The following is a 21,446-nucleotide window of genomic DNA, read 5'->3' on the forward strand; positions in this document are numbered from 1 at the left end:
CATCTGTTGCAGTCCAAATCTTGTTGGGAGAAATAGAAGCCAAGTATGGCAGCCTAACTCCTATTACAAATTTGTTCTAGAGCTGGAGGAAGGGAGAATTCATTTTCAGCACCCAGCCCAGAACTGAATTTTACCCACCTCATCTCCATCATAGTACCCATAAAACAGGAGGTCTTTATATATGTATATATTATCTGTTTATTTTTTATGATTCTTGGGATTGAACTCAAGGCCTTGTGCATAATAGAACAGTGCTCTGTCGTTGAGCTACATCCCCAATGAAGCCCCTCCCCCCCCCCCCCCCCCCCCGCAGTACTGACGATTGAGCCCAAAGGCAATCTACCAAGCTGGGTGTGGTGGTATGTGCTTGCAATTCCAGCACTTGGGAGGCTGAGACAGGAGGATCACAGGTTCACAGCCAGCCTCAGCTACTTAGGCCCTCCACAACTTAATGATACCCTGTTTCAAAATTAAAAAAAAATAATAATAATAGAGCTGGCCAGGCGTGGTGGCGCACGCTTGTAATCCCCGCGCTTGGGAGACTGAGACAGGAGGATTGCACAGGTTTGAAGCCAGCCTCAGCTACTTAATGAGGCACTCAGCAACTTAGTGAGACCCTGTTTCCAAATAAAGTATAAAATAGGTCTGGGAGTGTAGCCCGGAGGTGGAAAAGCCCCTGGGTTCCACCCCCAGTAACACACACACACACACACACAAAAAATAGAGCTGGGCATGGTGGCACACGCCTGTAATTTCATTACTTGAGAGGCTAAGACAGGAGGATTGCAGTTGACAGACAGCCTCAGCTAAGTCTTAGGCCCTGTTTCAAAATAAAGAATATAAAAATGGGACTGGGGTTGTAGCTTTGAGGTAGAATGCCCCTGGGTTCCAGTACCGAAAAAAAAAATGGAGCTGGGGGTGGAGTTCAGAGGTAGAATGCCTCTAGGTTCAATTCCCAGTACTGCAAAGAAGAAGAAGGAGAAGATTCTACTTCCGAGCTACACCCCAGCCCTATTTTTTTTTTAAATAGGGTCTAAGTTGCTGAGGCTAGCCTCAAACCTGCAATCCTCCTGTCTCTAGGCTCAAACCTGCAATCCTCCTATCTCAGCCTCCCAAGTAATAGAATTACAGGCATGTGCCACCATCCCAGCTCAGAGGGCCTTTTTGACTGCCAAGAGTAATCCAGGAAGATGGCCAGAGGTGGGTGGCCTCCGGGACACTGAGAGTAGGAAAAAGGAATTAAATCAGAACTGAGTCAGATGTGTTTTTAACTTTTTATTTTGAAGTGATTTTAAAGGATTACAGAATCACAACAAGTTGCAAAACCTAAAACAGAGAGGCCTATGTAATCTTCACCCAGGTTTCCCCAGTGGTTCTAAACTAGAATGCAGTTTTGAGACTTCACACGGCTGGAGCTGGGCTGGAGCTGGGCCGACTCATCTACTTGTCAGCAGCAGAGCCTGGAGTTTGGGCAGTGTCGGGAGGAGCTACTGGGGGCGGGGAGGGAGATGTAGGAGGCTTGGGAAGGATGGGTGAGACGACTTGAAATTCCAGTGGGCCAAGCTAGGCGTGATTGTCCAGGCTTGTAATCCCCGCACTTGGGAGGCTGAGACAGGAAGATTGCACAGGTTCCAAGCCAGCCTCAGCTACTTAGTGAGGTTCTCAGCAACTGAGCGAGACCCTGTTTCCAAGTAAAGTATAAAATAGGTCTGGGAGTATAGCCTAGAGGTAGAAAAGCCCCTGAGTTCCACCCCCAGTACCACACACACACACACACACACACACACACACACACACACATCCAGTGGGCCAAGATGAGGGGAGTGAAGGAAGAGGTTGGTAAGAGAGGTGACTAGCAGGTTGGGAGTGTTGGGGAAATAACCCTGGGCCCCATGGTGGAAGGAGCAAAGAGAGGACAGGCTGGAAATCAAGTGACTTCAGAGAGATGAGCGAGCCGGAGACTGAGTCAGGCTGCCCGAGGTGGCTTCTCCTTCTCTCTCAAACCTGGATCGTGATAGATGTGTAAGGTCAGAGGAACAAGACAGGGTCTCCTGGGTGATGGTTAGGCCATAATGTCAAATCAGGTTGAGGCTAAAGTGTGTCTAAGGGTCTCAGGGAGGTTCTATAGCTGCAGATTCCCACCGTGTGTGGTTGTGATGGAGTTAGAGGGGAAATGGGGAAGACTGAGACAAGAAGCACGGGTCGGGGGAGGCTGGAGCTGAGTGCCCGTTGCCATGGCGTGAGCTGGGACCCTGGGCCTCCATCCAGGAGTCGAGACCTGGCCCAGTGGAGGCGCGGGCACTGCCAGCTGGACACAGTCAGCTTCTTGGGTGGGTTCTACAGTCGCCGGGAGAGGGAGAGTGGTGTGGTGGGGGTGGTGAGGAAGTGGTAAACAAGTTGGAGAGAGCCTAAAGACAGTGCAACTCTGCCTAGGCATCAAAGCTTCAGACATTTTCCTACCTGCCTGGTCTCTTGGGAGGTTGGGAAGGCTTAGTACAGCAGTCAGAGTTGGGGAACAGGAACAAGCTCCCCCGCTGGCCTGGGGACGGAGGGGCGGCTTGAGAATTACCTTCCCTAGTGGACGCCAATGATCCCTATGGGGTAGGCCGCAAACTTGGCGGAGCAGAGCAGGTAGAGCCTCTGGTTGGTCTGGGAGCTCCAGTAGCGGCAGCTGGTGGGCGGCTGCTGGCGGTTCAGTCTGCAGATGGTGAGCGGGAAGGTGCTGTCGGTGAGGGTGCAGTACTCGTTGTAATTCTCACAGAAGCCCTCACTCCGCTGGCACAACTTCCGGATGCTGCGCCAGGGGGCGTGCACCACGTAATGTACACTTGGGCAATACCATTCCTGCATTTTGCCCCGCACATAGGCCATAAGACCGTTACAGTAGCCGAAGAAATGCCTGGGGTAGTCGACCTTGGGATAGTCGATGTTCATGCTGCGGAAGTTCTGGATGGCGATCTGCAGCTTGATGTCCGTGACCAGAGTTGGCCCCAGGATGAGGCGGAGGATCAGGAGCCAGACCACAGCTGGCTTCATTCCTCCTGCTGGCAGAATAAAGGTGGTTGGAGGCAGGGTGGGCCCAAAGTGACTAGATACTCCTTCCCAGAGCCTCCAATATGCCCAACCTTCTGAATGTGCCTTCTCTACCCTTAAAGAGCCGACTCAAAGGACACTCAGCCAACATCCTTGTGACCCAGAGAGAGAAGGCACTCGCCTAAGGCCGCCCGGCTGATGAGCCATCTGCAGCCACCACTGCCCTTCCTCCGGTCCACCATCTCAGTCTTACCTGGTCTGTGAGCTGAGACACTTGCAGAAGAGAGCTCCAGCTGCTCCTTGCTGGGAGATGCTTCCCAGTTCTCCCTGGCCCCAGCACTGCTTCTGGTAAAGAACAAATGTAGGAGGAATAGAAGGAACTGGGAGAAGGGATAGCTGGGCTGGGAGCCTCGCAGCTACAAGGACAGTCAGACACCGAAGACAGCTGGGATGCTGTCTTGCCTGAGGGATGCTTCTTGCCTGAAGCCAAGGACAGCCTAGAGGTGAGAGGAAGCTAAAAGGGTTTCCAGGTAGAGGCCAGACTGGGAGGAGTGTCCCCTGGGTTTGAGGAGTTCCTGTGCTGAGGGGGTTGGATGGGTGGGAGGAACGAGACATTGCTGTCTGGTCGCCTCTTCTCTGCTGTTCTCAGGACACTTAGTTCCAGCCTGCTTGCCAGAAATCTCCAGGTTCTCAGGCTTTCTTTGATATTTGCTCTGCCCCAGGCCCTGCTTTCGCAGCAAGGTGAGAGGGAAAGAGCTGTCTTGTTCCTGAGGCACAAAGTGCTGCTTATTCCTGACCCTCGGAGAACAGAGGGTCCAGTGCAATCTCATCCTGCTCACAGAGGGGCCTCCCAGGGTCAGGCTGAAAATCAAGGACCCCCACAAGGACTCCCTGTGGTCCCCATCACCAGCCAACACCCCACCTGCACCTGTGACTCAGGCCCTGTCTGTCAGGGGGCTCCTGGGAATCTGTACATACTGACTCCAGAGCATCAGACTCGCACATTGGACCCAAGAACATAAGCTGCACCTGGGGACCTGTGGACCCCCAAGTCTAGACTGATCAGATTCCACGACTGGTTGATCTTTGGGTGGTTTGTCATCCTGGGAAAGGAGCCAGGTGCCCAATTCTCTCTTTCACCAAATGTCTGCCCATCATCAGGGCCAAAGAGCCAGCTCCCCGGAGCCCGCCGGCCCAAGTCCTTCACCTCCAGCCTTGTCTCTCTGCAGGGTGTTGTCCCTCTTAGGAGAGCCTTTTCACCTTGGCCAGCAGGAGTCGGGTCAGAAGGCAGAACGGGTCAGAAGGAAGAACGCTGAGGGCTCCAGGACATGCTGTGCAGCTGAGGGCACGGGGGCCGAGAGACATTGGTCTGTCTATGGCTTCTCATCCATAGACTGCCTGCCTTTATTTTTGGCACTGGGGATTGAGCCCAAGGCATTCCACCTCTAAGCTACAACCCCAGCCGTATTTTATATTTTATTTTGAAATGAGGTCTTGCTAAGTTGCTGACAGCCTCAGTAAGTAGCTGAGGCTGACTGTGAACCTGTTACCCTCCTGTCTCAGCCTCCCAAGTACTGGGATTACAGGAGCGTGTCACACGTTCAGCCACCTGGCTCTTTCTGGACAGCACAACTAGAGTCCAAAACTGGGTCCATCCTCCTCACAACTTACCTGTCCTCCTGTGCCACCTGTCCCCGTTTCCTCAGTGACCTGTACAAGATGCCTGAGAGTGACCCTCAGCTCCTCGGTCTCCCTAACACACCCACTGGGAATCAGGACCGCGTGGGGCTGAGGTCAAGCTTCTGAGTGAAACTGACCAGCAACTGAACCCTGGCTCTGCTGCTCACACCAACCCAGGTTCACGTGGCACCCCCATTTCTTTGTCAGTTTGTGGGGATACTATTTGAGACCTCAAGGCAGTATGCGTGTTCATGTTCAAGAGCTCTGGGGTAGGACTGCCACATGGGGAGGACTCCATGAGCATGAGCCCATCAGTCACGCGAGCTGGTACTGTGCGCGCGTGTGTGCGAGTGCGTGTGGGGGGTGCTTTTGTGGTACTGAGGATCAAACCCAGTGACACTCTACCACCATGTGACATTCCCAGCGCTCCCTCCTTTTTCATTCTTTTTGTTTCTTTCTTTCTTTCCTTTTCTTTTTTCTTTTTTTGTTGTTCTCAGGATTGAACCCCTGGGCATTCTACCTTCAAGCCACACCCTCAACCCCGTTTTGTTTTGTTTGTTTGTTTGTTTTGGTGGTACTGGGGTTCCAGGAAACCCTTCTTCCTCCAGGCTACACTCCCAGACCTATTTTATACTTTTTTATTTCGAAACAGGGTCTCTTAAACCAGCACGGCTGGCTTCGAACCTGCGTGATCCCGGTCTCCGCCTTCCAAGCGCTGGGATTACAAGCATGCGCCACCACGCCCAGCTTTTTTTTTTTTTTTTTGAAACAGGGTCTCACTAAATTGCTAGGCTTGAACCTGTAACCTTCCTGTCTCAGTGTCCCAAATACTGGGATTACTGGTGTACACCACTGTGCCCAGCTTCCAGACCTTCTTTAAAAAGTTATTTTAAATTTTATTTGAAGACAGTCTCACTAAGCTGCCCAGGCTGGCCTCCAATTTGCAAACTTCCTGCCTCAGCTTCCTGAGTGGCTGGTTTTACAGGTATACCTGGTGGCTCTAAAATTCTTATCTAAACCGGGTGTGGTGGCGCAAGGGTTTGTAATCTCAGTACTTGGGAGACTGAGACAGGATGATCCAGGTTGATGGCCAGCCTCAGCTACTTAGTGAGGTCCTTTGCAACTCAGTGAGACCCTGTTTCAAAATAAAGAATAAAAATTAGGCTGGGGGTGTAGCTCAGAGGTAGAATGCCCCTGGGTTCAATCCCTGGTGCTGCGAGAAAAAAAAAAAAAATCTCATATAAAACTTTCCTTAAACCTGTCCCTACCATTCCTACTTTGTCCTCTGCACAGACTCTCCTCTCTCCTGGACACCACACACGAGAGGTTCAATTGAAATATATCTTTCAGCCGGGCGTGGTGGCTCACGCTCGTAATCCCCACGCTTGGGAGATGGAGACAGGAGGATCACGCAGGTTTGAAGCCAGCCGCGCTGGCTTGGAGACCCTGTTTCCAAATAGAAATATAAAATATAGGTGTCTGTGAGTGTAGCCCGGAGGTAGAAGGGTTTCCAGGAAACCCAGTGCCACCAAAAAAAAAAAAAAAAAAAAAAAATCTTTCATACAACCACCAGAGTAAAAATAGAATCTCTTAGCCAGATTCAGTGGCACATGACTGTACTTGGGAGGCTGAGATAGGAGGACCACAGGTTCAAGACCAGCCTCAGCAACTTAGGGAGACCCTGTTTACAAATAGAAAACAAAACAGGCCTGAGGGTGTAGCTCATAGATAAAATGCCCCTGAGTTCAACGCCCCAGTGCCAAAATTAAATAAATAAATGGCTCTTCTTTTGTCTGGTGCTCGCAGGAGCCCCTCCGCGCCCCCTCCCCCTCGCTGCTTTTCCTCCTCCCACCCACTTGATTCTTCAGAACTACTTCATAGGAACACTCAGCCCTGATGTCCCCTTTTAGAAGCCTCTGCTGGGAAAATCTCCCCAGGGGATCGTGCACACCCAAGCACCCACATAGGCAGGTGGCCCGGGGATCCTTGAGGCTGCTCAACTAGTGCGAGCCCAGGCGGGTGGCGCCCGCGCCTGACTCACTCGGAGTCTTTGCTCTGAGGAAGTAACCGCAACGCTGCAGCCCCAGCTCTGAATTATGCCACCTCTTCCCTCGTCCCTCAGGCTGCGGCTTCCCTGGGAAGAGAAAGGGGCTTTTCCTGCCTCTCCGACTTCCCTTTCTCCATCCCCATGCGCCCATCACCCCGCTTCACTCTCTCCACCCACCACCCTGGCCTGTGCACACGGGGTTCTAGAAAGGGCACATCACAGAGGAAAGAGGTCAGGACTTAATACTGGGTGGCCCACCGAGCTTCCAGTCCTGGTCTGTGAGACGGGCTAATTCCTTCCATGCCTCAGAAGGGTGCAAGAATGTAAAAGCAGCCACAAAATACCTTTTTTTTTTTTTTTTTTTTTGGTACTGGGACTGGAACCCAGGGGCATTCTACCTCCGTGTTACTCCCCCAGCCCTATTTTTTTTAATTATTTTGAAACAGGGCTCGCTGAGTTGCTGAGGACCTGTGATCCTCCTGTCTCAACCACCCAAATACTGGGATTACAAGCGCATGTCACCATGCCCAGCTATGAAAGTACCTTTTAATCATTAAACGACATATAAACCAGTCATAGTGGCACATGCCTGTAATCCCAGTACTTAGGCGGCTGAGACAGAAGGGCCACTAATCAAGGCCAGTGAATAGTAACTTAGCAAGCCCCTGTTTTAAAAATAAAAAAATAGCCAGGCGTGGTGGCGCACGCTTGTAATCCCCGCACTTGGGAGGTTGAGACAGGAGGATCACGTAGGTTTGAAGCCAGCCTCAGCTACTCAGTGAGGCTTCCAGCAACTTAGTGAGACCCTGTTTCCAAATAAAATATAAAAAAGGTCTGGGAGTATAGCCTGGAGGTAAAAGGCTCCTGGATTCCATCCCCAGTATCACCAAAAATAAATAAATAAAAAATAAAAATAAATAAATAAAAAATAAAATAGGGCTGGGGGTGTAGCTCAGAAGTAGAATGGCCCACGGTTCAATCCCCCTCTCCCCCCCATCACACGGATATAGATACATAGATATCTCCAAACACAGGTCTCCTGGATTCCACACCAATTCACTTTTGACATTCTCAATGCCTCATTTATTCCCTAAACACGCCTAACGACAGCACTTACCACCCCAAACTCTGCTCTGCTGGACTTGCCCTTTCTAACTCCCAGCTTAGAATTCATCTCCATGAAGCTTTTAGTGATTACTTTGAGGCTTTTTTATTTTTTTATTTGTTATTTTATTTATTTATTTATTTATTTATTTATTTATTTTTTGGTGGTGGTGGTACTGGGGGTGGAACCCAGAGGCTTTCTACCACCGGGCTATACTCCCAGACCCATTTTCTATTTTATTTGGAAACAGGGTCTCACCAAGTTGCTGAGAGCCTCACCAAGTAGCTGAGGCTGGCTTCGAACCCACGCGATCCTCCTGTCTCAGCCTCCCAAGCGCGGGGATTACAAGCGTGCACCACCACGCCCAGCTTGAGGCTTTTTTAAAAGTAATTATCAGATATTATCTGAAAAGCACTCCGACAAACATTGTCAATTATATCTATAATTCAGTGAGAAAGGCGCACACACAGGGCTGGGAAAGTGCCAGGCAGAGATAAGTCAAAGGGCCTTCATGTTTCCCGTGGGGTCCCGGTGGCCTGGTCTCTAAACACTGCCCTAGAGGTGCTGACCCATGGAATGGCGTCATCCATCCTGACCCTTCCCCGTGGTTTTGTGTGCTCACTACACCTAAGTGCGTGGGATTGTTACCCCATACCACTGGATTTTACATACACAGGAACTGTCCTAAAGCTGAAGAAGTCTTGTTCTGGGAGGACAGCAGCTTGCTGGGGTGGCATGTCTAGCTCAGTGATCTTCGCCCAGGGGCATCTGAGAGGCTGAAGACGTTTTTGGTTGTCATACCTGGGAGTTGCTACTGGCAGGTAGCCAAGGATATTGACAAACCACCCTGCATGGACACAGAACAGTCCCCATGACAAGGAACTGTCAAAACCTAGATGTAAATAATGCTGAAATTAAGAAGCTCTTGTCTGGTCGGGTATGGTGGAGCACACCCATAATCACAGTTCTTGGGAGGCTAAGACGGGAGGATTGCAGGTTCGAGCCTCAGCAACTTAGTGAGACTCTGTTTCAAAATAAAAAATAGAATATGGGCGTGGTTGTGTATGTTTGTAATCCCAGCACTGGAGAAGCTGAGATAGGAGGATCACGGTTCACAAACAGCCTCAGCTACTTAGCAAGGCCCTTCGCAACTCAGTGAGACCCTGTTTCAAAAAATAAAAGGAGAGCCAGGTGTGGTGGTGCAGCTTGTAATACCAGCATTCAGGAGGCTGAGACAGGAGGATTGCACAGGTTCGAAGCGAGCCTCAGCTACTTAGTGAGGCCCTCTGCAATTCAGTGAGACCCTGTTTCAATATAAAGAATAAAAAATAGGGCTGGGGGTGTCTCTCGGAGGTAGAGTGCCCCTGGGTCCTATTCCCAGTACTACAAAAAAAAAAAAAAAAAAAAAAAAGACTAAGAAATAGGACTGGGGGTGTAGCTCAGAGGTGCAATGCCCCTGGGCTCCACCCCCAGTACTGCAAACAAACAAACAAACAAATAATATATTAAAAATAGGGCTGGGGATGTAACTCAGAGGTAGAATGCTGCTGGGTTCAATCCCTAGTATTGCAAAAAAAAAAAAAAAAAAAGAAAAGAAAAGAAAAAAAAAAGCTCTTATCTAATGAGATAATCAAATTTCAAAACAAAAGCAGACTTAAATGCATAATTTTTACATAATTTACATGTTTTTTAAATTTTTGCTTTTGCTTTAGTGGTACTGAGGAATGAGCCCAGAGGCATTCTACCTCTGAGCTATACTCCTGTTTATTTAGTTATTTATTTTTGTAGTATAAAAATAAATAAAACCCCCAGCCCTGTTTTTGTTCTTCTTTATTTTGAAACAGGATCTTGATAGGTTGATGAGAGTCTTACTACTTGCCTCTTGCCACTGAGGCCGTCCTTGATCCTGCAAGCATTACAGGCATTTACCACCATGCATAGCTTATTTTTTATTTTTTTATTTTTACTTTTTGTGGTACTGGGGATGGAATCCAGGGGCATTGTACCTCTGAGCTACACTCCAGCCCTTTTGTTTTATTCTTTAGTTTGTAACAGGGTCTCACTCAATTGCAAGGCTGTCCTCGAACCATGATCCTCCTGTCTCAGCCTCCCGAATGCTGGGATTACAAGCATGTGCCCCCATTCCTGGCTTATTTTTTATTTTTGAAACAGGGAGGGTCTCACTAAGTTACTGAGGCTCGCCGTGAACCTGTGATCCTCCTATCTCAGCCTCCCAAGTACTAAATTTACAAGCGTGTGCCACTACACCTGGCAGAAGCTGGCTTTGAATCTGCAAACTTCCTGTCTTAGCCACCCAAGTACTAAGGTTACAGGTGTGGGTCATTGTACACGGTGTACCTTACGTATTTAAAAGAATTGGCAGCCTGGCATGGAGGCACACACCTGAAATCTCAGCTACTAGAGAGACCCAGATAGGAGGATCACAAGTTCAAGACCAGCCTATGAATCTTAGCAGTGAGACTCCATCTCAAAATAAAAAATTTGCCGGGCGTGGTGGCGCACGCTTGTAATCCCCGCGCTTGGGAGGCAAAGACAGGAGGATCACGCAGGTTCGAAGCCAGCCACGCTACCTTAAGAGACCCTGTTTCAAAATAAAAAAATATAAAATAGGTCTGGGAGTGTAGCCTGAAGGTAGAAGGGTTTCCAAGAACCCCAGTACAACTAAATAAATAAATAAATAAATAAGAGTTGGGGATGTAAGTCAGTGGTAGAGCATGCCTAGGTTCAATCCTAAGTGCCATAAATAAAATAAATATTTGACAAACTTGCAAATATATATGTATAAATCCGGGTGTGGTGGCGCACACTTGTAATCCTTGCACTTGGGAGGTTGAGACAGGAGGATCACGTAGGTTTGAAGCCAGCCTCAGCTACTTAGTGAGGCTCTCAGCAACTTAGTGAGACCCTGTTTCCAAATAAAATATAAAATAGGTCTGGGAGTATAGCCCGGAGGTAGAAAGCCTCTGGGTTCCACCCCCAGTACCACCAAAAATAATAATAATAAATAAAAAATAAATAAAACAAAAACAAAAATTAAAAAATATATATGTGTATGTATATATGTTCAACATATAAATCATGTTATATATATAATGTGTATATATGTGTGTGTGTGTGTGTGTGTGTGTGTGTGTGTGTGTGTGTGTAAATTTCTTTTGTAATACAGGGGTTTGAACCCAGGGGCACTCTACCTCTGAGCCACAGCCCAGCCCTATTTTTTATTCTTTACTTGGAAACAGGGTCTCACTAAGTTGAGGAGGGCCTCACTAAGTAGCTGAGGCTGGCTGCGAACCTGCGATCCTCCTGTCTCAGCCTCCCAAGTACAGAAGAGACTGCAAGCGTGCACCACCACACCTAGCTGCAAATATATTTTTTATATTTTGATTATAATAGTGCTAATTCTTCCACCAGCAAAAGGCATGCTGGTAGATGGTTCACCACTGGCACAATAACACTAAGGTCTTTTCCTGTAAACATGAGCCTCTACATGTAATCATGCACTCTCTCCATCCTCTCTTCACTGGCTTGCTGACCATGTGGCTAGGGTAACAGGTGCAGGGGTGATTCCCTGCGATTGGGAGGAGCTCTACTCTTGCCTTGAGTACACTCATCATGATGCCAGGGCCCTTATGTTTGCCCCATCCAACTCAAAGTTGCTCAGACACCATGCTGGGTCAGTTTCTGGGATGTTCTTGAACCTGAAGGCTAGCTTCAGCCCTCTCGGCTTTTTTTTTTTTTTTTTTTTTTTTGGTGGTACTGGGGTTCCTGGAAACCCTTCTACCTCCGGACTACACTCCCAGACCTATTTTTATACTTTTTTATTTGGAAACAGGGTCTCCTAAGCCAGCGCGCGCGGCTGGCTTTGAACCTGCACGATCCTCCTGTCTCCTCCTCCCAAGCGCGGGGATTACAAGCGTGCGCCACCACGCCCAACGTCCCTCTCAGCATTCTTGTCAACCCCAGGGCTGGACTTCAGGAGCTGCAGGCTCAGTTCCTCCATCTGCGCCCCAGCTCTTTGGCCTGGTGAGATCATTCCAGAGCAGAGTAGACGTCCCATAGCTTAGAATCTGAATCAGTTAGGGCCCCGTACATGCAGGAGCTCCCGCATCCTTGGGGGCGCAAAAAAAGAGTAGCAGGTGGTTCTAGTCTTCTGGGAATTACATCTAATTTGAGCTGGGTGTGGTGGCCCTTGCCTGTAATCCCAGTACTTGGCAGGCTGAGACAGGAAGATCACTGGTTCGAGAACAGCTTCAGTAACTTAGTAAGACTCTCAGCAATCTAGTGAGACCCTGCTTCAAAACAAAAAGATAAAAAGGCGGGGGTATAGCTCAGAGGTAGAAAAACCCTGGGATCAATCTCTAGTGTGCCTCTCTCTCTCTCACACACACACACACACACGTATGTGCCAGCACACTGGCTTTCTTATTTATTTATTTTTGGGGGGTGGGACTGGGAGTGGAACCCAGGGGCTTTCTACCTCTGGGCTATACTCCCAGACCTATTTTATATTTTATTTGGAAACAGGGTCTAAGTTGCTGAGAGCCTCACTAAGTAGCTGAGGCTGGCTTCGAACCTGCGCCATCCTCCTGTCTCAGCGTCCCAAGCGCTGGGATTACAAGCGTGTGCCACCACGCCTGGCTTTTCTTTTTTTTTTTTTTTTCTTTTTTTTTTTTTTTCTTATTGGTACTAGAGATGGAACCCAGAGGCATTCTACCTCTGAGTTATACCTCCAGCCCTATTTTATTCTTTTATTTTGAAACAGAATCTCACTAGGTTTCAGAGGGCTTCACTAAATTGCTGAGGCTGGCCTCCAACCTGCTATCCTCTACTCTCAAGCTCCCAAGTACTGGGATTTCAAGCATGCATCACCATGCCTGGCTTCTTGTTGTTGTTGTTGTTGTTGTTGTTGTTGTTATGTTTTGTTTTGTTTTGAAACAGGGTCTCACTAAGTTGCTGAGGCTGGTCTCAAATCTGCAATCCTCCTGTCTCAGCCTCCCAAGTACTGGGGTTACAGGCCTGTGCCACCACACCCAGCTCCAGCTCTTTTTCCTGGGGAAGAGACTGGTTGTCCCGGGGCCTTGAGACAGGTCTCTTGTAGTAGTCAAGAGTTAAGTGGTCATAAAGAGGATTATGAAAAGTATGTCTGAGAAAAGGGAGAAAAGCAGTCTGACCGTGGGAGGCACTAAGTGGGAGAAAAGTCAGAGATAAAGTTAGAAAGACGGGCTGCCAGGTCTCGGCAGCGTGAGTGTGAGGCCGAGGAAGTTGCTGTGTTCATACCCGGGGACAGGGGAGCCCGCCAGGGCTTGAGACTGCGCCTCCTGGAGATGCCTCGCAGCCCGCCGGGGCCTCTCCCCTGCATCCTGGCCCATCTACAGGCTCAGGTCCCGGAGCCAAAGACTCAGCCTTCAGTCGCTGCTGCCTCTTCCAAATCCACAGCTGTTCCAGGAAAGGTCATGGGAATTCAAAGACCCAAATGGAGTCCCACATCTGACCCCAGCTTGCTATATGTCTCGCTTTCCCCAAATACCCAAATACCAAAAAATGAGCCTCTTACCCTTATTCACCCAAGCGTCAACAAAATTAGTATAACAGATCTTGGGTCTGCTCCTACATAGGGGGGAAATCTCTCTCTCTCTCTCTCTCTCTCCCCATTGGTATCCAGAGGCTGTTTGGAACTCCGGAAGAGAGAGAGAGAGGCTCTGAAGGGTGGGCCCCTGTCCAGGCCCGGCCCTCCCATCCCCCTCCCGGGGCTGGAGGAAGCAGCAGCTGTTGTCCTGTGGGGAGCACAGGCAGAGGTCCACCTGGCACTGCTGTGATTTTCACAGCACCCACCCCAAGTGTCACACACAGCAGCCCGGGAGAGGTGGGGCCGCAGCCGTGACTGCGCCGCAGGGGCTGCTCCTTCCCTCCGTCTTCTCTTCTGCCATCTCCCCCGCCCCCCCCCACCGTGGCACTGGGGGCTGAATCCACGGACATTCTCCCTCAGAGCTACACCCCCAGCACTGTTTTATTTTGAAACAGGATCTCACTAAAGTTGCTGAGAGCCAGGCATGGTGGTGCACTCTTGTAATCCCAGTACTTGGGAGGCTGAGACAGAAGGATCGCAGGTTCGCTGCCAGCCTCAGCTACTTAGTGAGACCCTGTTTCAAAATAAAAAATAAAAAATAGGCTTGGGGGTGTAGCTCGGAGGTAGAAAGCCCTGAGTTCAATGTCCAGCACTGCCATAAACAGAAGTTGCTGAAAGCCTGGCTAGGTGGCTGCGGGTTCCCTCAAACCTGTGATCCTCCTGTCTCAGCCTCCCAAGTACTGGGATTACAGGGGGTGCGCCACCACGCCCACCAGCTCCCCACATTTCTTTCTTCTGTTCTCCCTTTCTAAGTTTCCCTTCTCGCTCTGCAAGACTCTCCCACCAGCCTGATGGCCGACTCCTTTCATTCTCCCTAATTTCGTCCCTTTTCCTCCACCTTTACTTTTGCCCATAGATTCAGGGCAGGTAAATAGCAAAATTACCCTACCAAGTGCAAACGGAAGCAGATCGTGCCGTCTGGGTGGCTGAGGTAAATAAACAAAACCATCTTCCTTATTTAAACAACTGAGGCCAAGCGAAGGTTTCCGCCTGAACTGTACCGAGTAGGGTCCACAGCTCGACTTCAGTCTTGGGGCGCAAACGCACACCTCCATCCCCGGCTCCCTTTGACCAGAGACAGTGGGGCCTCGTTTACTTATCTGCACCCAGTTCTAAGGCAGCTCCTGGAGGGCCCAGCGTAATGGCGTTGACGAGCAAAGTAGGATAATTATAATGACAGGGGAACGCAAGAGCAGAGGGCAGCTCGACCGTGGTTTGGAAACCTCTCACTCCGGGACAATGGGAAGTGGGAGGCGGCGGGCGCGGAATGCAGATGGCCCGGCCCGCCGCCCTCGCTCGGCTGCGCAGGCTCCACCCGCGGCCCCAAAACGCGCACTCTATCCCCAAGCACGTGGGCCTCCACGGCGGCAGGGGTGGCAGCGCTCAAGTTCAGCCTGCAAACACTCGGGCACCTTAACAAAGAACGACCCGAGACAGGCCCGCGAACTTTCCCTTGATTCTCCTCTGCCATCTAGTGGCGACTCCATCTCCACAACTACTGTTTCTTCCCGGAGCCCTCGGCCCTCACCCACAAGCTACGCTTGCCATCTACTAACGCCATGTCCCCTGACCTCAAAAAAACAAAACAACCCCCCCCAAAGACCACCACTATCCTCTCTTGAAATCCTACCGTGTGTGTGTGTGTGTGTGTGTGTGTGTGTGTGTTACCGGGGATGGAACCCAGGGGCATTCTACCTCTGAGCTATACCCTCAGCCCTAATTATTTTTCTTTTTTATGTATTTATGTATATATTTATTTATTGCGGTACTGAGGATTGAACCCAGGGCCATTCTACCTCCGAGCTACACCCCCAGCCCTATTTTTTATTTTTTTATTTGGGGGGGGGGTGCTGGGGGTGAAACCCAAGGGCTTTCCTACCTCCTGGTTATACTCCCAGACCTATTTTTTAATATTTTATTTGGAAACAGGGTCTCACTAAGTTTCTGAGAGCCTCACTAAGTAGCTGGCTGGCTTTGAACCCGTGTGATCCTCCTGTCTCAGCCTCCCAAGCATTGGGATTATAAGCGTGGGCCACCACATCTGGCTATGATTATTTTGAAACAGGATCTCACTGAGTTGCAAAGGGCCTCACCAAGTAGCTGAGGCTGTCCCCGAACCGCGGTCCTCCTGTCTCAGCCTCCTGAATGCTGGGATTACAAGCATTTGCCACCACATCCAGCTTTAGTCTTTATTTTGAAACAGGGTCTCACCACATTGTGGAGGGCCCCCAAGGTGCTGAGGCTGGGATTATAAGTGTTTGCCACCACAGCAAGCTACCATCTATTTATTTACAGGTGAACTATTCTTTTTATTTTTTAATTATCTTTTGTGGTACTAGGGGTTAAACCCAGGGCATTTTACCTCTGAGCTAACCCCAGGCCTATTTTATTTTTTATTTTGAAATGGGGTCTTGCTAAGTTGCTGAAAGCCTCACTAAGTTGCTGAGGCTGGCTGTGTTCAGCCAGCTTGCTCTTTCTGGACAGCACAACTAGAGTCCAAAACTGAGTCCATCCTCCTCACAACTTACCTGTCCTCCTGTCGCCTGTCCCCGTTTCCTCAGTGACCTGTACAAGATGCCTGAGAGTGACCCTCAGCTCCTCGGTCTCCCTAACACACCCACTGGGAATCAGGACCGCGTGGGGCTGAGGTCAAGCTTCTGAGTGAAACTGACCAGCAACTGAACCCTGGCTCTGCTGCTCACACCAACCCAGGTTCACGTGGCACCCCCATTTCTTTGTCAGTTTGTGGGGATACTATTTGAGACCTCAAGGCAGTATGCGTGTTCATGTTCAAGAGCTCTGGGGTAGGACTGCCACATGGGGAGGACTCCATGAGCATGAGCCCATCAGTCACGCGAGCTGGTATCGTGCACTCTTGTGTGCCTGTGTGTGTGTGTGGGGGGGTGCTTTTGTGGTACTGAGGATCAAATCCAGTGACACTCTACCACCATGTGACATCCCAAGCTCCCCATTTTCCTTTCTTTCTTCCTTTCTTTCTTTCTTTCTTTCTTTTTTTCTGGTGTGTGTGTGTGTGTGTGTGTGTGTGTGTGTGTGTGTGTGAATTGGGATTGAACCCAGGGCATTCTACCTCTGAGCTACAATGCCAGCCCTATTTTATTCTTTCTATCTCCAATTTATATCCCCAGTCTCTTATCTTTTCTTATCTTTTTTATCTATTCTGAAACAGGGTCCAATCCCGGTACTCTGGAGACTAAGACAGAAAGATCACAGGCTCAAGGCCAGACTCAGAAACTTAGCAAGACTGTCTCAAAATGAAAAAGGCTGGGAAGGCCGGGAGTGGTGGCGCACGCTTGTAATCCCCGCGCTTGGGAGGCAGAGACAGGAGGATCGCGCTGGTTCGAAGCCAGCCTCTCTGGCTTAAGAGACCCTGTTTCCAAATAAAAATATAAAATAGGTCTGGAAGTGTAGCCCGGAGGTAGAAGGGCTTCCAGGAACTCCAGTACCACAAAAGAAAGAAAGAAAGAAAGAAAGAAAGAAAGAAAGAAAGAAAGAAAGAAAGAAAGAAAGAAAGAAAGAAAGAGAGAGAGAAAGAAAAGGGCTGGGAGTGTAGCTCTGAGGTAGAGTGCCCCTGGGTTCAATCCCCAGTACAAGAAAAAAAGAAAGAAGGGAGAGAGGGAGGGAAGGAAGGAAGGAGGGAGGGAAGGGAGAGAGAGAATGGGAGGAAAGGAGAAAAAGGAAGGAAGGAAGGGAGAGAGAGAGAGAGAGAGAGAGAGAGAGAGAGAGAGAGAGAGAGAGAGAGAGAGAGAAACATGTTCTCACTAAGGCTGGTCTCAAATCTGCAATCTTCTTTCTTAGTCTCCCAAGCACTGGGATTTCAGGCCTGTGTCACTGCAACCACCAAGTGTTGTAACCTTCAATAAAATATGGAAGGAAAGAGTGACAGTCAGAGGCGTTGGCAACCTTCTGCCGTAGAGCCAGGCGCCCTGCTCGGCACCTGGAGCTGGAGGTGAACCATCATCTCAGAGGGGCTGAGCTGGCGAGGGTGGTGCTGGGCACTGGCTGTGATGACTCATCCGCCGCCCTTGCCGCCCCCAGCTCCTCCAAAAGCCAAGAGTATACCTGGACCACAGGAAACCATACAAACGAAACTGCTCGGCTATTCTGTCTACCCTCAGGCCAGAGAAAGAGCAATCCTTAACCCCACCCGGATTGGCTCTTCTCCAAATCAGGACCCGGAGGAGAAGATGACAATGAGAATTCATTTGGGTTGACACTGGGGTCAGGTGTTTTATTAAAGAGTTATTAAAACCATGTGGCCGGGGGCCAAATACCGTGTAGTCTTTGGGTGCGCATTGGAGCTTCCCCAGGGCTGACTGAGCAGGTCCTCTAGCTCCATAGGCATCTGCTTATTCAGGATACGTACGTGAAGAGGCACGGACCTGGTTCATTTCCTCATATAAAGCCTGCTTCCCAACTGGAGAAGCACAACCCAGGCCGGCCCTGAAGAAGTTAGGCCCTCAGAGCTGGACACGGCCTCCACCCCCTGAGCAGGAGTCACAGCGCGAGGACTGAGACTGCGGGAGCCTCTACGTAGGTGAGGAGTGGGGTAGAGGAGTGAGCTGGTTCTGAGCAGGGAAGCCGTCAGAGGGATGGGTCCTTCAGGGGACCTGAGGATCCACGGGGGCGGGACGGTGAAGACATGAATGGAAAAAGCGGGGACGCAGGGAGAGGAGGATGGGGCTGTGGAGAGGATGGACACAGCATAGAGACCAGGGGACACAGGGAGGAGGGGATCTAAGGAGCGGAAACAGCAGAGAGTAAGAGGCAACAGGGACAGAGTGATGGGAGACAGGGATTCAAGGCCCTGGGGTCACAGTAGGTATGGACACAGAGGGAGAGGGAAAGCGGGACAGTGAAGAAGGAAGGAGACGGTAGGGTGGGGGTGGCAGAAGGAGCAGGTATGGAAAGGCAGTCTCTAACCAAACACCTCTGCTGTCTGTCCCTGACAACACCAGCCTGTCATTCCAACGCTTTCCCAAAAAGAGATGTCAATGGCCAGGACCGGGCGCTGCCCCCTGCTGCTGCTCCTACTGCTGGGACTGTGGGCAGCCCACATCCCCGTCAGTGCCAAGCCCAAGAACATGACCCTGTGCCAGTGGTTTCAAGCCCAGCATGTGCAGCCCCAACCAGAGGCATGCGGCCCCGCTATGGACCGCCTCAACAAGCACACAAAACACTGCAAGTCCTTCAACACCTTCCTGCACGAGCCCTTCTCCAACGTGGCCGCCACCTGCCAGACCCCCACCATAGCCTGCAAGAACGGCCAGAAGAATTGCCACCAGAGCCCGGGGCCTGTGTCCCTGACCACATGCAAGCTCACCTCAGGAAAGTTTCCGAACTGCAAGTACCAAGAGAAGAGTCACAATGCACCTTACGTGGTGGCCTGCGACCCTCCCCAGAAACAGGACGTCCAGACATTCCCCCTGGTGCCCGTGCACTTGGACAAATGAGGAGGGAGAAGAGAAGTAGGCAGGTAGGGAAGAGGACTTGGTAGAAAAACTTAATTTCCTGAGGGGCAACTAATTAACTAAGTATTAATTAGTTAATACTAATTAACTTCCAAGGCTCCTAAAAAGAAACCAGCTCTTCCAAGGTTCAGAGATAAGAATGACCAAAGCTTCACAAAATCATCTGTTTACTAATCAACAAACCCAGAAGACATCCCTGGAGCAAGTCTGATACCTCTACTGAAAGGAGACCCCTCAAAGGACATGCAAATACCCTATGCAAATTTTAAGAACTGCCTCCCAGACTCCAAGTAACAGAGGACTTAGAGAGATATATAAACCCCTAGACCAGTCACCAGGACAGTTACCCACTCTGAGAACCCTCCCCTTTGGGGAGCTTTTCTCTCTCTCACAGGTTGTGTTAGCTTTGAGAGAAGGTGGGGTGCAATTGAAGGCACTTGGCCCGGGATACACTCGGGTAGTGACCTGAAGGCCTCTGCTGGACATCAAGGCCGACCAGGGCCCCTAGAGGTGACCTGCGCTTCTTTTCTGGCAGATCGCGTGGACTTTGGGAGAAAGCAGCTTGCAACTGAAGGCATTTGGCTTGGGCTACCCTCAAGTATTGTCCTGAAGGCAGCTGCTGGGCACCAGAGTCCCAACAGCCCTTAGGGGTATTCTGCCACTTTTCCCTATTCCCTGCTGTTTCCAATAAACTTCTTGCTCCCCTTTCTGCCATCTGTGGGTGTCATTCTTTGCTCGTCGCAGACAAGAATCCAGTAAGGAAACGCCGTGTTTCTTCTCAAGAAACCCTGTTTCACAAAGTCCTGTGAACTTGGGGTTCTCAGACTTCCTTAGTCTTGGGCTGAGCCTTAATGCCCTTTCCAGGCCCCTGCACCCTTCTTGCTCCTCCTCCACCAGTGCCTTCTCCTGCCATATCACTTAGGCGCTCTCCAGTCAGGACCCTTGGAAGAGGCTGGGGGGGCTGAGCCTGACACTTGGTGGGCTGTGCTCAAGGAGCCGGCCTTCCATCCCACACAAGTCCCCCAGCAGAGGGGCCGAGCAAACTCAGGGGCTCGGGCTCCCTGGCGTATGCCTTTGAGCATCTCTCCCCCATCTTACAAGTGACACAAGTGGAGGAAATAAATGGAGAAGGGGTATATGGAACAAATTTATATAAACAGTGCTGTTTCCATTCCTAAGTGAGAAGCCTTCCCAGCTCTCATGCAGAGGTGACCTGTGTGGGGACAGGTGGCCAGAAGGAAAGAAGACAAACGTGTCATATTGATACAGCATTCTGTGCTCTTCACACTACACCCACGCGAATCCTCAAACCCAGTGAGATAGACTTGATGAGATTACCTGCCTTCTTTATGGATGAGGAAATTGAGATTTCAGACGGCTTAAGCAGTTAAAGATCTGGTCTCCAGGGTTAGCAGCGGAACCTGGACCTGAAAATCGGCATCCTTAATCTACATCCAGTTGTGCAAGAAGGCAGACCACTGTGAGGACCAGAGAAGTAGGCGAGAGTTCACCCTGAAGGAGCCTGAGAACTCTGCAGCCATTCCCGTGTGGCTGCCAGTAAGGTCACTACTCCCCAGCCACGAGATGTTTATGAGGTGCCTGGGGATCTTAATTCATTCTCTCTCCCGGTCTCTAGCTGCCCCTCCCCCCTCTCCAGCCCACAGGTCTTCCCACCCTAGCCCTGGGACTGGTCTGGCTGGATCGCCTTGGCCTGAAGGCCTAGGGTTAGGGGAGTGTCCCAGCTTCATCCCCTGTGTGCAGCTCTGATAGATCAGATTTCCCTTGACCTTAAGGGACTTCCGTGGCCCAGAGCCGCTTGTCACAAAGAGACTGGTGGAGCTGCCAGAGCTTCCTTCCTTGTGATAAGGATCTCCCCTGCCTCAGTGCCTCCCTGGCGCTCTGCCCAGGCCTGTGGCTGAGCTGTGGAAATGCCATCCCTCTGCCTCTGTGGCTGCAGAGAGGCTTCTCCCTCCAGTGAGCAGAGCTGGAGAGGCTGAGTCCCTCCCACATCACCTGCAGCCCTGGCCCTTGGCAGCCCCTCTGCCTCCTCCATCTCAGTCCCAAAGGAAGTCCCACACCCACCCTACTTCTGGACTTCAGCCTCTGCTTGGGGTTCTCCTCTGCTGACTCCTCCCCGCTGCTGAAGCTCCTGCACCCAAATGGGAGTTGGATAAGCATGAAACTGAGAGAATCAGGTGTAAATCCTGCCCCAGTTGTGTCTGGCTACGTGACCTTGAACAAATGACTAAACTTCAGCCCAATATTTGGGAACGCAGGTTCGAGGACAGCCTCAGAAAATAGTGAGACTCTCTGCAACCTAGTGAGACCCTGTCTCAAAATAAAAATAAAATAGGGATAGGGGTACAGTTCAAAAGTAGAATGCCCCTGGGCTCAATCTCCAGTACCACCAAAAAAACAAAAAACAAACAAACAAAAAACCCAGCC

At 50.3% G+C, this 21,446-nt stretch overlaps 2 protein-coding genes across 2 annotated transcripts; one reads left to right on the forward strand and one right to left on the reverse strand.

Moving 5' to 3' along the window:
* Window positions 1-2,574: 2,574 nt before the first annotated feature.
* Window positions 2,575-3,036, reverse strand: RNASE13 (ribonuclease A family member 13 (inactive); the record flags this gene model as incomplete). Its single annotated transcript, XM_080707080.1, has 1 exon — window positions 2,575-3,036. The coding sequence occupies one exon, from the start codon at window positions 3,034-3,036 to the stop codon at window positions 2,575-2,577; it is 462 nt and encodes a 153-aa protein (XP_080563206.1).
* Window positions 3,037-18,518: 15,482 nt separating this feature from the next.
* LOC308271258 (ribonuclease 7-like) lies at window positions 18,519-18,983 on the forward strand (the record flags this gene model as incomplete). Its single annotated transcript, XM_080707488.1, has 1 exon — window positions 18,519-18,983. The coding sequence occupies one exon, from the start codon at window positions 18,519-18,521 to the stop codon at window positions 18,981-18,983; it is 465 nt and encodes a 154-aa protein (XP_080563614.1).
* Window positions 18,984-21,446: the final 2,463 nt, after the last annotated feature.

Source organism: Muscardinus avellanarius (genome assembly GCF_963383645.1).
Source record: "Muscardinus avellanarius genome assembly, chromosome: 12".
NCBI lineage: Eukaryota > Metazoa > Chordata > Mammalia > Rodentia > Gliridae > Muscardinus > Muscardinus avellanarius.